Below are 14,505 nucleotides of genomic sequence, written 5' to 3' on the forward strand. Positions count from 1 at the left end.
TGTTCTGTGTACTCGTGAGTGCATTACGTCGGAGATAAGTGAATTCGAACGCAGACAGATAGTGCCTGTACTGTAGGTGCTTCGGTAATCAAGGTAGCCGAAGTGTTTGCTGTTTCAACAGGTACTCTATCGGTGATTTATGCCGCATACAGGCAAAGCGGGAAAAGTCACGATTCGAATGAAGGGCTGTGTTGGATGATCGTGACAGAAGGTCATTGAATAAGTCTGTGACGAAAAATGTACACCTGTTTAGGAACTACAGTGGCATTGCTGTCTCTTACTTTCCATACTGACGACGTTTATGTGGCCTCAAATCGATTCATTTAACTGTTTAATACTCCCTAACGTAACAGTGTCCCCTGCCTCGCGGAATTGGTGAGTGAGATGTTTCAGAGACGTTGAAGCAGATAATATCCTTGTTTCGTTACCCAGGGAAAGTGAGGATAGAGGAGGAGAAAATTTGTTAGGTACATTCGCTTCGTCACTGTCATCAATGATGTGATGATTTTAATCATCAACTTTCTTAATAAATTTCTCTTTTGTCTCATATTCTAGAACACTTTGCAAAAGACAGTAAACTGAGCAGGAGCTTCAGTTCTGAATCATTATCATGGAAGCTATCAGAAAATCTTAGTTTAATTTACAACTTGATCGAAACACAATAACGTGACTAAAATTTACAAACAGTATGTTCATATTTGGTTCTTTCCGACTCCTCGATATATATCGTCGTTTCTTGGGATATGATGTTTTTATGACGCTCATTATAATGTGTCATGAAGTAACAGAAGTATCAAAATTGTGCCTCTAATTGGTATTGGAAATGAAAGGATCGTGACAGATTTGAGAAAGTAAATGATCACAAAGTCAGTACCTCGGCTTGATTCGGCTGTAGCTCCACAACTTTGTCCTGTCTGTTAAGCATCACGTGGAAGCTGAGTTAAAAAGAATAGGCATCTTGTCCATGGATTTTGGTAGCCCTCTGTTACTGTTTGATACAGGCGTGACTTTATACAAAAGCTCTTTCCCGAGGTCAATGTGTTCTTAGAAGAGGTATAACGAGTTTCCATTGTCGTTGTCTTGATACGAATTTCCTCTAAATATTTTTCTCCATTTGTTTCAAAAGTTTCTTTCGTGTGTAATTTAAATTCAGGATATAACCAATGCAAAATTTGTAATTCTTCACACCAACACTCTACAACTTGATTTATCTGTTTAGGAATTAGCAGATTACAAACAGTTTTCTATTAACAGGGATCCATTAGAAACTAACGAGGGCATACCAAGACAAAAGTTCATGTAGGGACGAAGTTTCAGTATTTACAGATATTGATGTATGTCCCTGGACTCAAAGGAAAATACAGTGGTTATTTTCCTGTGTGCTTTAGTTAACAGTCAGTCGCCATCTTAGGTAGCACGAAATCACAAACGCTCAGTGACAAATCAGAAATAATCTTTCTGCGAACAACTGTTAAACTTCGTATACACTTATCAGAGTGCACTGATAAAATGAAATTTCTGAAACTCTTCAAAAACTAACACACCAACGGCGAGAAACTTTTGATGGTACCCCCAACAGTTTAGAGACATGTCTGTCATTGGCAGAACAATTGTGTACGTCTGAGGAATAAAATCATTTGATATATCGCAGAAGCATAGAAAAATATCACTCTTAACATTAGACCTACTATTAAGGGCACATTCTTTCTGACAAAAATTACTTCCAAAGGATTCTATATTAGGAAGTCTCATTCAAAATTTAAGTTTTGCATAGTTGCTGTATGTCACTTACGGCGAATTCGGAATGGTTATTCGGATTTTTTCGATTGTACAGGGTGGTCAAAACAGTCTGTAAAGTTTTTAAGGGTGTTGCAGTGTAGGTTGTGTTGAGGAATAAATGTCAAGGAAAAAAACTGCACCGCTTCCGAGCTAATTAGCATTGAAGGTAGCCAATCAGGCCGTTGCGCTAGCGCATTCAAACAGCCAACCAGATACAGTCAGTGTCAGTTGTTCTCATAGCATAGATGACAGCGCACGAGACCGCTCCGTCTTTGGCTCGGGTTCGATTCTTACTGCTGTCCCAGGTCCAATTTTTGTCTCGCTCTCTTGCACGGAAACCAAGCGATAATCATGTTTGGCGACACCGTCTCCGGCGAGCAGCTTGAATTTGCACGCGAAGCGGCCTGGTAGACTAACCTCAAGGCTAATTAACTCTGAAACGGCAAAACGTTTCGAATTTTATCCCTAGTAATTATTTCATTGCACAGCCTACCGGGAAACACCCTTACAAGATTCTCACACTGTTTCTGACCGTTTTGTTTCAGCTGAGCTGTTGTTTGCGAGATTACTGTTGTCATTCGCGTGTGTTTGTGTGTGTGTGTGTGTGTGTGTGTGTGTGTGTGTGTGTGTGTGTGTGTGTTGGCGGCCGAGCGGTTCTAGGCGCTTCAGTCTGGAACCGCGTGACCGCTACGGTTGCAGGTTCGAATCCTGCCTTGGGCATGGATGTGTGTAATGTCCTTAGGTTAGTTAGGTTTAAGTAGTTCTAAGTTCTAGGGGACTGATGATCTGAGATGTTAAGTCCCATAGTGCTCAGAGCCATTTGAACCATTTGATTGTGTGTGTGTGTGTGTGTGTGTGTGTGTGTGTGTGAGTTAGATGGGCGAGAGGGGGAAATAAGTTCTTTCTTCTTAGTACCAGCACCTGTTTGGCTGAGCACCTTCATTTCCCCCGCACACTGCCCCACAGGTTGCCAGGGTGCGAGGACCTGTGCCAAATCAATTTGTGAAATACTAAGAAAAGAATGAAAGAAAATTCAGCTGATCTTCATATCGAAGTCCATCCAGTGAAGTTACATGAGGATGGTTGTACAATGAGGCTCAATACATTTTGTTTACCACTGAACAACAAAATATATTTTTATTACTTTGAGATCACAGAATACCAAATAAAGTTTTCTCCTGCGATTATCCTCATACATTCATAGTTACTCACATGCTACTCCTATATCTAAACATCTGTAGTGGCAAATACTTCCTATAAGTAACTGAATTGCTAATAAACGTCAACACGGTGCTTGTCTATATGATGAGTAATGCTTTGAGCTTGATTTCGGAATAATACCTCTTGCTCTTATACAGCATCCATCTCGCAAACGCCGTAGTCTTGTGTTCCTGTCCCATTTCATCTTCCAGAGCATGTCACTGAGTCCCAACAGAAACTGTCCGTCGTAAGATTAAACGGCTGTGAAAGATCACGATAGCTAAAACTCCTTGATCCTATGAAACTCCTGTTCAATAGCTCTGTCCGTTAACAAGAAACGTTCTTCCTGGAAAGGGCTGATAACCTGCATGTAGAATCTCACTATTCCTATAAAATAACATACTTGAAGTACATTGATGGTTACTAGCATGTAGCATATTGAACTGAACTTGTTGGGATCGGACATCATTCCCTCTCAACAGATTATATCACCGAAGACTTTTATACGCCTTCGCCCAGATAAAAACTGTTGTTAGTCCACAGTCACTCCACTGTCTTCCAATTCTTGTGATACGTGTCCTAGTAGTATTCCCACCAAATTTTGCATGCAATTAGTTAGGCACTATATTCAGGCCATGGCCTTACTTTCTAGGATAAGACCCAACACATCTACCAGAACTCTTACAAGTCGCGCAGGTGAGACACTAAACCCAAATGGAAACCTCGTAAATTGGTAAGACTTGCCTCCTGCAGAAAAGCTGTGTGTTGTCAGCAAGCCCGTGTTAACATAATCATCAAATACCCAGATGTAATATCGAGACTAATGAGCATCTGTCCCCTGTGAAATCTAAGGCTTCACCTATTAATTCTGACCGGTTTTTGTCCCCCCCTCCCCCCCCCCCCCCCCCCCACACGCTTTGATTCAGCTTCCGAAATTCGAGAGCTAAACGCATTGTTCCATCGTTCTTAAAAGTAGTCACCTTTGGGTTACTGTAGCGGCTTATTTTTGGCACTGTGACGCATCCATACAGCATTCATTGGACTTCCTTAGCCACCAGCTCCTTTATTTCGGGCGGGATTGGATATGGTTTAATGGAGAAAGTCAAGTTTCACTTTAAATTCATAATAAAATTGTCTTATTTCATCCAGATAGTGTGAAAACACATGTCGGTGACGGTACAGCAATTTGCTTAACCATTCCTTTCTCCTCGGGTAATAACTTCATTAGTTCTGCTACACTGCTTCCATTAAATACACTATCCGTAGGGACGGAGGACACTCTTTCTATCCCAAGCACCTTGGCTGTTACGCAAATGATACAGAAGACTGAGTGAGAAACTTGGTGTCCCTGCAAATTCCCAGGCATGACCATTTGTGTCGGGTACTGATAAAGAGTGGCATGCAATAATAGAACGGTAACAGGGCGAGGATGGAGGTGGAAGTGTGGAGGCACTTCCCTACTGAACGTGGAATATCCCAGGGACCCGCAAACATTGCCCTCAAATTGCTTTATCTGCTATCTGAATCAACTTAAAACTGCCAATGGGCTACAAGAGCCTAGAATATTATGTTCAAAGGAAGCTTCGATCAGTCGCCTTGGTACACTGGCCCTGGTATCCTTAAATCGAACAGGGAATTGTGCTACTATGCACTCTTCGTTGGCTGAGCCTACAACGCAGTGCGAAGTGCGAATGTGAATTACTGAGTTGCCCACGAGTCTGAGAGACTCAAGGAGCAAGGTTCTCTTTAGAAAGCTACGACAACGGGCTGATTTGTCTAGTGGAGTGTAAACGTTTGTCAGAGTGCGAAGAAGACCGAATCAGCAGGCTGCAGATAGGACACGTATGAGAGATGTTCGTGACCACCTGTCGTTCTTCTGCATGATTTTATGGTGTCCTAGAAGTGCCTGTAAATTATACTAAGGTGAAAAATGCCATGGACACCTCCCAAGAGCGCGTCGAACCTCCTTTTGCCGGCATACTGCACCAACTCGACGTGGCATGGACTCAACAAGTACACTGCAGAAATATTGAGCCATGCTGCAGGGCATGAATTTGTGCACAACTGACCTCTCTATGTCTCACGTCGGGCGATCTGGGTGGCCATATCATTCGCTCAAACTGTTCAGAATGTTCTTCAAACCAAAGGACTGTAGCCCAGTGACATGGCACACTACCATGAAAATAAATTCCATCTTTGTTCGGGAAATGGCCCCTAAGTGGCCGAACATCATGATTTCCAGTTAATGATCGGTTCGCTTGGACCAAAGGACTCAGTTGATTCCATGTAAAGACAGCCCACATCATTATGGAACCACGACTGGCTTGAACAGTGCCTTGTTGGCAACTTGGGTCCATGGCTTTGTGGGGTATGCGCCACTCTCGATCCCCACTATCAATTCGCATCAACTGAAATCGGTGCTCATCTTTCAAGGTCACGGTTTTCAAGTCGTTCAGTATCCAAACGGTATGTCACGAGCCCAGGAGAGGCGCGTCGATCGACTGCTGCCATAGACAGTTGCTGACATATTTCGCCCCACTACCCTAACAGATACGTTCTTCGTACGTCCTACATTGATTCTGCAGTTATTTCATGAGGTGTTGCTTGTCTGTTAGCACTGACAACTCTCGGTCGTTAACTAAGGCAAAAAAATCACTGTGCTGCCTGGGGTGAGAGGTAATTTGGTGTTCTCGGCACGCTCTTGATCTCGGAATGCTGAAATTCCTAACAATTTCAGAAATGAAATGTCCCATGCATCTACCGCCAGCTACCGTTGTGTATTCAGAGTCTGTTAATTCCCGAAGTGCGGATATAACGCCGTCAGAAACCTTTTCACATGAATCATCTGAGTACAAATGACAGCTCCACGATGCATTATCCTTTTATACCTTGTATACATGACAACACCATCATCTGTATAAGTGCATATCGCTATCCCATTACTCAATGTACAATGCGGCTTAATCACACAATAATGTTATTTGTTGTTGTGGTCTTCAGTCCTGAGACTGGTTTATTGCAGCTCTCCGTGCTACTCTATCCTGCGCAAGCTTCTTCATCTCCCAGTACTTATTGCAACCTACATCCTTCTGAATCTGCGTAGTGTATTCATCTGTTGGTCTCCCTCTACGATTTTGCCCTCCACGCTGCCCTCCAATGCTAAATATGTGATCCCTTGATGCCTCAGAACATGTCCTACAAACCGGTGCCTTCTTCTTGTCAAGTTGTGTCACAAACTCCTCTTCTCCCCAAATCTAATCAATACCTCCTCATTAGTTATGTGATCTACCCATCTAATCTTCAGCATTCTTCTATAGCACCACATTTCGAAAGCTTCTATTCTCTTCCTGTCCAAACTATTTATAGTCCATGTTTCACTTCCATACATGGCTACACTCCTTACAAATACTTTCAGAAACGACTTCCTGTCACTTAAATCTATACTCTATGTTAACAAATTTCTCTTCTTCAGAAACGCTTTTCTTGCCGTTGCCAGTCTGCATTTTATATCCTCTCTACTTCGACCATCATCAGTTACTTTGCTCCATGTTTCACTTCTATACATGGCTACACTCCTTACAAATACTTTCAGAAACGACTTCCTGACACTGAAATCTATTCTCGATGTTAACAAATTTCTCTTCTTCACAAACGCTTTCCTTGCCATTGCCAGTCTGCATTTTATATCCTCTCTACTTCGAACATCATCAGTTATTTTCCTCCCCAAGTAGCAAAATTCCTTTACTACTTTAAGTGTCTCATTTCCTAATCTAATTCCGTCAGCATCACCTGAGTTAATTCGACTACAATCCATTATCCTCGTTTTGCTTTTGTTGATGTTCGTCTTATATCCTCCTTTCAAGACACTGTCAATTCCGTTCAACTACTCTTCCAACTCCTTTGCTGTCTCTGACAGCATTACAATGTCATCGGCGAACCTCAAAGTTTTTATTTCTTCTCCATGGATTTTAATACCTACTCCGAATTTTTCTTTTGTTTCCTTTACTGCTTGCTCAATATACAGATTGAATGACATCGCGGAGAGGCTACACCCCTGTCTCACTCCCTTCCCAACCACTGCTTCTCTTTCATGTCCCTCGACTCTTATAACTGCCATCTAGTTTCTGTACAAATTGTAAATAGGCTTTCTCTCCCTGTATTTTACCGCTGCCACATTTAGAAGTTGAAAGAGGGTATTCCAGTCAACATTGTCAAAAGCTTTCTCTAAGTCTACAAATGCTAGAAACGTAGGTTTGCCTTTCCTTAATCTTTCTTCTAAGATAAGTCGTAAAGTCAGTATTGCCTCACGTGTTCCAACAGTTACTTATGTTATTTAGGTCTGAGAACTTGTATTCTGTGTTAACACCAAGCTTGTTGTATGCTTAAACTCCTCACGCTGGCCTTAGCTAATTTGCAGGTGGGGTAACGTGTGCGCAAGGTGCTGGTAGCCGGGCGAGTGTGTTCCGCTGAGCAGGTGCGCGCCTCCCCAGCCTACACCTCACGTGACTGGCGGCGTTGGGTTTCAGGGTCCTAGTGAGCATTGCAACGACTTCATCAAGTGCGGGGACGGCCTGCGGTGCAACTGCGGCCGCTGCACCGGCTGCTCGATGCACACGCTGCAGTGCTACTCCGACTTCAGCACTCCGACCACGTGTCCCTAGGCGGCGCGGCGCGGCGCGGCGTCTTCTCCGGCTGGCATCAGTATTAAAGGGGGCGCCGGCGGTGACACAGCCCACCCCTCGCCGACGCCCCTGCTTCGTTCCTGTTTTGTCACGCGATCTCAATCTAGTCTATTTATTTTGTACAGTGGAGTTTGTGTTCTACGAAGTAGACTTGCGTTTGGTCTCTCCCATTTGTTTAAGTTTCAGTAAAAGTGCTGTTTATTTGGTTGCGTCATGTAACTGTCCTGCTGTGTGTATCACATTGATACCCGACTGCCTTTGAATCACTGACTGAATAAAACATTATATTTTGAAGCAATGAAATCTCCTGCCTTTTTCTTTGCTTCTGGCCTTCTCTTTCTCGTCTTAAAATTCCCCACATCCAGTTTCCTCTATAGATGTTTCCCACTTGTAATATACTGTATCTCATTCTCCCCATGTGGGTACGCTTTCACCCAAAATTCAAGAACGACAGCCTACAGATTCACAATTCGTAGTGTGTCATAGTCTATTATGCCATGGCCGAATGGATTTCACATTTAAACCCAACGTTTAGTCCTCATCTGTGGAGGGCATTTTCAAGGGGGATCGTAGCTGTTTTGAGAGTCCGATGCATATCCTCGCTCACTACTGACTGCAACAATATTCTGTTTCCGCGAGCTTCCGCACAATGACGGGGGTCACAGGTTTTGAATAACCGAGCGCAATTGGCCAATGTCGATTGCTGTCGTTTACTGTTGCTATCACTCCATGGTGATGGTACACATTTTCTTCAGCACCGGGATCTAGGAGAAGAAGGTGTGTACCAGCCTTCCACCACAGATGATAGCAACAGCGAACGACTACAATCGACAACGTCCAATTGCGCTGGGTTATTCACAGCAAGTGACGTCGTGCCACAGCGTGGAGCCGGCCGCTGTGGCCGAGCGATTCTAGGTACTTCACTTCGGAACCGTGCTGCTGCTACGGTCGCAGGTTCGAATCCTGCCATGGGATGTCCTTAGGTTAGTTACGTTTAAGTAGTTCTAAGTCTGGGGGATTGATGACCTCAGATGTTAGGTCCCATAATGCTCAGAGCCATTTGAACCACTGCGCCAAAGCACGCATAAACGGAATTTTACTGCAGTTAGTAGCGAGCTAGGGTGTGAGTTAAACACTCAAAGAAGCTACGATCCCCCTTGCAAATGTCGTCCACAGATGGGGACGAAACCTTGGGTTTAAATGTGAAATCCGTTCGGCCACGGGATAATAGCCCGGAACATTTTATTAATTGTGAAATTTCCGGCAGAGGAACTTTATATTTTACAGCCTACATATTATTATCACAATGTAAAACAAATTTATTCTGAGCAAACGCCTAGGAATACCACATGCCCATGGTTAATACACCAGATTGTACCACCGTATTACACACGAGACGTAGTCATAAAATTTAAATTATACCTCGAAAAATAAAGTTACATGATCCATTTTTTTGTTTTCTGTAGGTATACGTCTGCTCCCATAATATATTTTGAATTTCCCCCGGTACAGTACCGTAGTGCACCACTAGAGAAGCCATAGCAAAGTACCAGTAGAGTCAGAGTGGAGTATCGTGTCACAATTCGTTTTCTGCAACAGCGGATATGTTGCAGCTGTGTCAGGCCAGGCTAGACGGTTCAGAAGTCTTTTTAATTGGCCGACAAAGATGAAAGAGTCCGTTGCTGCCGAAAACGAACGATGGCAGGGCACTCTAGTTTATCAATGGGCTGCACACTTCGTTTTGGCTCATGAAGCGGCATGCTATGGTACTATAGCAGGGGGATTTCAGTGTGCTCGAGAACTACAGACATGCACCTGTAAACAACCACACAAATAATTAACTACAAATTTGGGGGCGATAAATAAAAGGTTATGATTAGACCTGGTAAGTTCTAAGTAAATCATATCCGTAGACATAAAAACTTATACTATTAGTTTTTCCTTAGCTCTTGGCGAAGGCCGTGCCAACATCCGCGGTAAAGAAATAATATTAAAACACTGTACTTGATAGTTCCTAAATTCTTCGCACACACACACAATTATATTTAAAAAAAAACATGAGGTTTTGGCAGTAGAACTAGACTGCGTTTGACACATTGCTCTTACACGATAATTTTCTCGGATGTAGACAATCAAGCATCAAAGTGTACAAGTTCAACGCATGAATGTCTACTTCCACATCGCCCGATATCCTTACATCATAATTTTGTGGTACACACTACCCATTTTCCCGACAATGCGTCAGACTCCAACACTGATACTTGCCTGACCTGGTCACAGCTTTTTGCACGCACCACTTAGAAATCTAAATTAATATCTCCATCAGTACTGTAGAAAGTGAGTTAAACAGCTCCCCCCAGTACAACAATTAACCAACAAGAACAATGGCAGTCCTACCTGATCAAGAGTTTCTCCCTCCACATTATATAGTGTGCCTTCTCCATTACTTTTTGACGAACAATCAGCCGAGCCCACATGCTCACAATCTTTTATTAGTCTCGAATCGAGCAAGGTGCCATAGTGATTAAGACACAGGTACGGGGTTTCAGTATAGATTTAGTTTTTCCATGATGTCCCTGAATCAGTTAAGGTGAATGTCAAGATGGTTTCGTTGTAAACGACACAGTCGGTTGCCTCCTCCATTCCTTGTCCATTCGAAACCTGTCCTTCATACCTAATAAACTCCTCTTCGATGTTAAATTCTAATTCTCCTACTCCTCTGCCTTGGAGATTCTTCGTCATCTGCCACGGTCACTAATAGATTCAGAAACATTTCTAATCCAGCTGACTTTCTTCAGCTAGAAGCTGCCACCTAAGTGCAGGCAGATCCAGACGATAACGGAAGAGAAATTTTTCGAAGTTTCGTGCTGTATGTGCACCATCAGCTGAGAACGCTGTTATATATTTTTTTAATTGCCATACTTTACAGGAGACACTCGAGAGGCGCGAAAGATGCTGGAGGAGAGATGTGATATCATCAGATCATCTCAGGAACTCTCAGAAGGATGACTCAGCACAGATAATATGTCATCTAGGTTAACAGATCACTGTTTGATAGAACCAAGAGACTTTACAGCCAACTTCCATTAACTTTCGCAATGTTACAGACACTGGCTTCTACGTACTGGCCTCCGACTGCAGAGTGTACTTATGCAAGAGATGAGCACGCCAGCTAAGAAGGTGCAGTGCTGTTGACTAATTTAGTCGTTGTCCTTCTAGATAAATCTGCAGCTGAGCAGCGACCTCTGGATGCCGTCTGAAGATTTCGACATTTTTGTAATTATGTGCTCATGAAATGACTAAACGATGTGTGTCCCTCGAATGATCATGTCCATATTAATCATGTGATGACTATAATACACAGAAATAATACAGGAACTTCAAAATATTTCTAAGAAAATAAACATTTTCATCCGCCAACATTGTAGTCAAGTGAAATTATTACAAAACCTGTTGTGGAGTGTTGTTTTACCATAGGAGCTCTAATATGCAGACTCATACTGTCAAACCAATGTCTTCAGTAGCAGCCAACACCACAGTATTGAGAAGTTTACCCGGCAATGTAGACCAAGAGACTGCAGAAACTCTCTCGTGTGATAAGAAGTGAGCGTTACGTACGTTGCTGGTCAGTTACATATCACCTGCGTGATACTTTCAGAGCACGCAATTACATTTCTTCTGGTGGCAGATTGACTGTGTTGATGTTCCCTTTCTTTGATTGCATGACTGCAAATGTCGGCCGGCCGGAGTGGCCCAGCGGTTCTAGGCGCTACAGTCTGGAACCAGGCGACCGCTACGGTCGCAAGTTCGAATCCTGCCTCGGGCATGGATGTGTGTGATATCCTTAGGTTAGTTAGGCTTAAGTAGTTCTAAGTCTAGGGGACTGACGACCTGAGAAGCTAAGTCCCATAGTTCTCAGAGACATTTTTTGCAAATGTCGGTAGTCTGAGTGCATAACAGACCTTGGCCTTCCTCGGGCGACCTTCTTACCGAAAAAAATATTGCCGCAGTCTAGGAACAACATAAGAACAAAATTTTAATCGCCTTGTCACCACCATCTGAGTTTATGAAGCAAGATGGTTTTACCCTTAAGACTTACAACTCTTATTCTGGGCCGGCCGCGGTGGTCTCGCGGTTCTAAGCGCGCAGTCCGGAACCGTGCGACTGCTACGGTCGCAGGTTCGAATCCTGCCTCGGGCATGGATGTGTGTGATGTCCTTAGGTTAGTTAGGTTTAAGTAGTTCTAAGTTCTAGGGGACTGATGACCACAGCAGTTGAGTCCCATAGTGCTCAGAGCCATTTTTTTTTTTTTCTGATTCTGGAGGAGAAAGATTGGACTCTCCATTCAGTCATCTAGATTAATGTTTTTAGTCATGTGTGATGAATCAATTAAAGCGAACGCTGGGATGTTTCCTTAAAAATTGCTACGGTTAGTTTCCTGCCTCGTTCTTGCCTAACTTGAGCTTGCACTCTATCAGTAACGTAATGATCGTATGGCATTGACGGCCGGGTGTTCCCACCTGGAGATATTTGGCCACCCAGTTGCAAGTCTTCTCAGCCGACGTCACATTAGACGATGTGCCGGTCGGTAATTATGAAATGATGATGAGGACACCACAACAGACAGTCCCCGAATGGAGAAAAACCGCAATACGGCCGGGAATCGAACCCGGGCCCACTGCGTTACAGTCAGATGCCCTGACCACGCAGCTAAGGAGGAATGTCCAAGGGAGAGAATTGTTGGAGCGTTCGGTGCAAAACAGAGAGGAGACTGGTGGAGCCTCCAAGTATTCTCTTTGCCACTCTGTAGAACGCAACACGTAACTGCTTTCTATCTCTCTCTCCATCCAATTTTCTCTCCGAGACTTTTAGAATATTAGATTCGTGAATGAGAGGATCTGTAGGTTCTTATCGAGGAGTAGTTTTCTCAGGCCTCATGCAGATTGATGGCGGAGTGATGAGAACATGAGAACACATCATGCAACCGCCGATTTTCACAATATTCTTGTCCCGTCGAACTGTCTATTCGAGACAATAGTACAGTAAGCTCAATCTATTCTTGCTAGTAGATAGTATGAGTGGCTGACGAGAATTTGAGGACCCGTAGTGCACCCACCTTCTTTTAAGCACTCTAGCACAATCCAGGTGCCTCTCCGTCATTGCGGGATCTCAGACACATTGGTCAGAGAAGAAATAGGTACTACTGGAAGATTTCATAGTAGTACGGGTTGACCAGTTCTTGTGGGTTGGGTTGTTTTTGGGGGAGGAGACCAGCGAGATCATCGGTCTCATCGGATTAGGGAAGGACGGGGAAAGAAGTCGGCCGTGCACTTTCAAAGGCACCACTCCAGCATTTGCCTGGAGTGATTTAGGGAAATCACGGAAAACCTAAATCACGATGGCCGGACCCGGGATCAGTTCTTGTGTCTTGAGGATGGGCCGCGTAGCCGCCTACTAACGTCCAGTTACCTCCTCGAGATTTTTACATCTCAGACTCTCTGGTTCTAAGAGAAGTAGAGGCTCCTGAAGCGCTGTACAGTAGTACAGTTTGCTCAGTCTTCTACCCTCCTAGCGTGCAGGTTGATGGTAGGATGACGAAGACTTGAAGAACCTTCAAATAGCCAACTTCTGACTTTGGCAAAACTCTAGCCTCCTCGAACTATCTGTCCGAGATTCTGGGACTTTGATCTCATGAGTCAGAGGAGAATTAGGCGCTTCTGGATGATTGTATGGTAGTAAAACAGTAGTCTGTTTCATGGATTCCAAATATACATGTTGGGGTGAGAACTTGGAGACGGAGCATGAAGCTGTCTTCTTCTCTAGCTCGGTCCAGCTACCTCTCTGAGATTTTGGGACCACGCACAGATGAATTGGAAGTGAAATATGTGCTCACGGAGGAGGTACCACAGAATGCTCAGCCCTTGTGTTTTCCAAGTGTACAGGTTTGAGGCCTGACGGGCGCCTGTTTGTGCGGTGCGCAGGGTCCTGGAGACAAGTGCGGCGGGCCCTACGAGCTGCACGGCAAGTGCGGCGACGGCATGGACTGCCGGTGCGGCGTGTGCAGCGGCTGCTCCATGCAGAGCCTCGAGTGCTTCTTCTTCGAGGGCGCAGCGCCCAACTCCTGCTAGTCGGCCGCCGTCCCGGACACCGCCCCCAGTATTACGCGTCGGACCTCGCACGGACACGTCAACACGCTGCACGCCTCTATTTATTCCTTTCGCCTACGTGTCACTAGTTGTACCTGTACTGAACAAATATGTTTGTGCCGTATTATTTGACTACCTCAGTAAGAAAAATTTTTAATTTTTCTTTGCTTTCTTGGCAATGCAAATCTTATTTACATTCATTCCGTCTTGTTTATATTTTGTTAAAAAGACTTATGTATCACATTGATACTTTCGGTCTCTTCTGTGATATATTTGCACAATAAAAATCATTTGCTACACGTTCACTATTAAGTCTGTTTGTTGTTGAGATTGGCTCTGAGCACTATGGGACTTAACATCTGAGGTCATCAGTCCCCTAGAACTCAGAACTACTTAAACCTAACTAACCTAAGGACATAGCACACATCCATGTCCATTCCAGACTGAAGCGCCTAGAACCGCTTGGCCACTCCGGCCGGCTTTGCTGTTGAGATTAATACATTTGTTTCCGTCTACCCACTCCCCTTAATTACCGGAGGAAACACTTCCTGATGAACATGTGACACATGGATCGGACAAGGCACACAAATCTGCTGTAATCTGACTATAAAATAACCAGTGTTGTTACATTCTCCTGACGTACCGGGTGATCAAAAAGTCAGTATAAATTTGAAAACTGAATAAATCATGGAATAATG

General features: G+C 43.9%; 1 protein-coding gene across 3 annotated transcripts in view; it reads left to right on the forward strand.

Moving 5' to 3' along the window:
* LOC126267355 (neuroparsin-A) overlaps positions 1-14,112 on the forward strand; it is a 210,226-nt gene extending 196,114 nt beyond the window's left edge. For 2 of the 3 annotated variants that reach the window (XM_049972482.1, XM_049972484.1), the window contains exon 5: positions 13,643-14,112. In XM_049972482.1, the coding sequence (XP_049828439.1) occupies positions 13,643-13,789 (147 nt within the window). In that variant the 3' untranslated portion in view covers positions 13,790-14,112. Of the gene's footprint in view, positions 1-7,505; positions 7,965-13,642 lie in introns of those variants that run through there. The other variant, XM_049972488.1, reaches the window with a different exon arrangement.
* Positions 14,113-14,505: the final 393 nt, after the last annotated feature.

Source organism: Schistocerca gregaria, chromosome 4 (assembly GCF_023897955.1).
Source record: "Schistocerca gregaria isolate iqSchGreg1 chromosome 4, iqSchGreg1.2, whole genome shotgun sequence".
NCBI classification, from domain to species: Eukaryota; Metazoa; Arthropoda; class Insecta; order Orthoptera; family Acrididae; genus Schistocerca; species Schistocerca gregaria.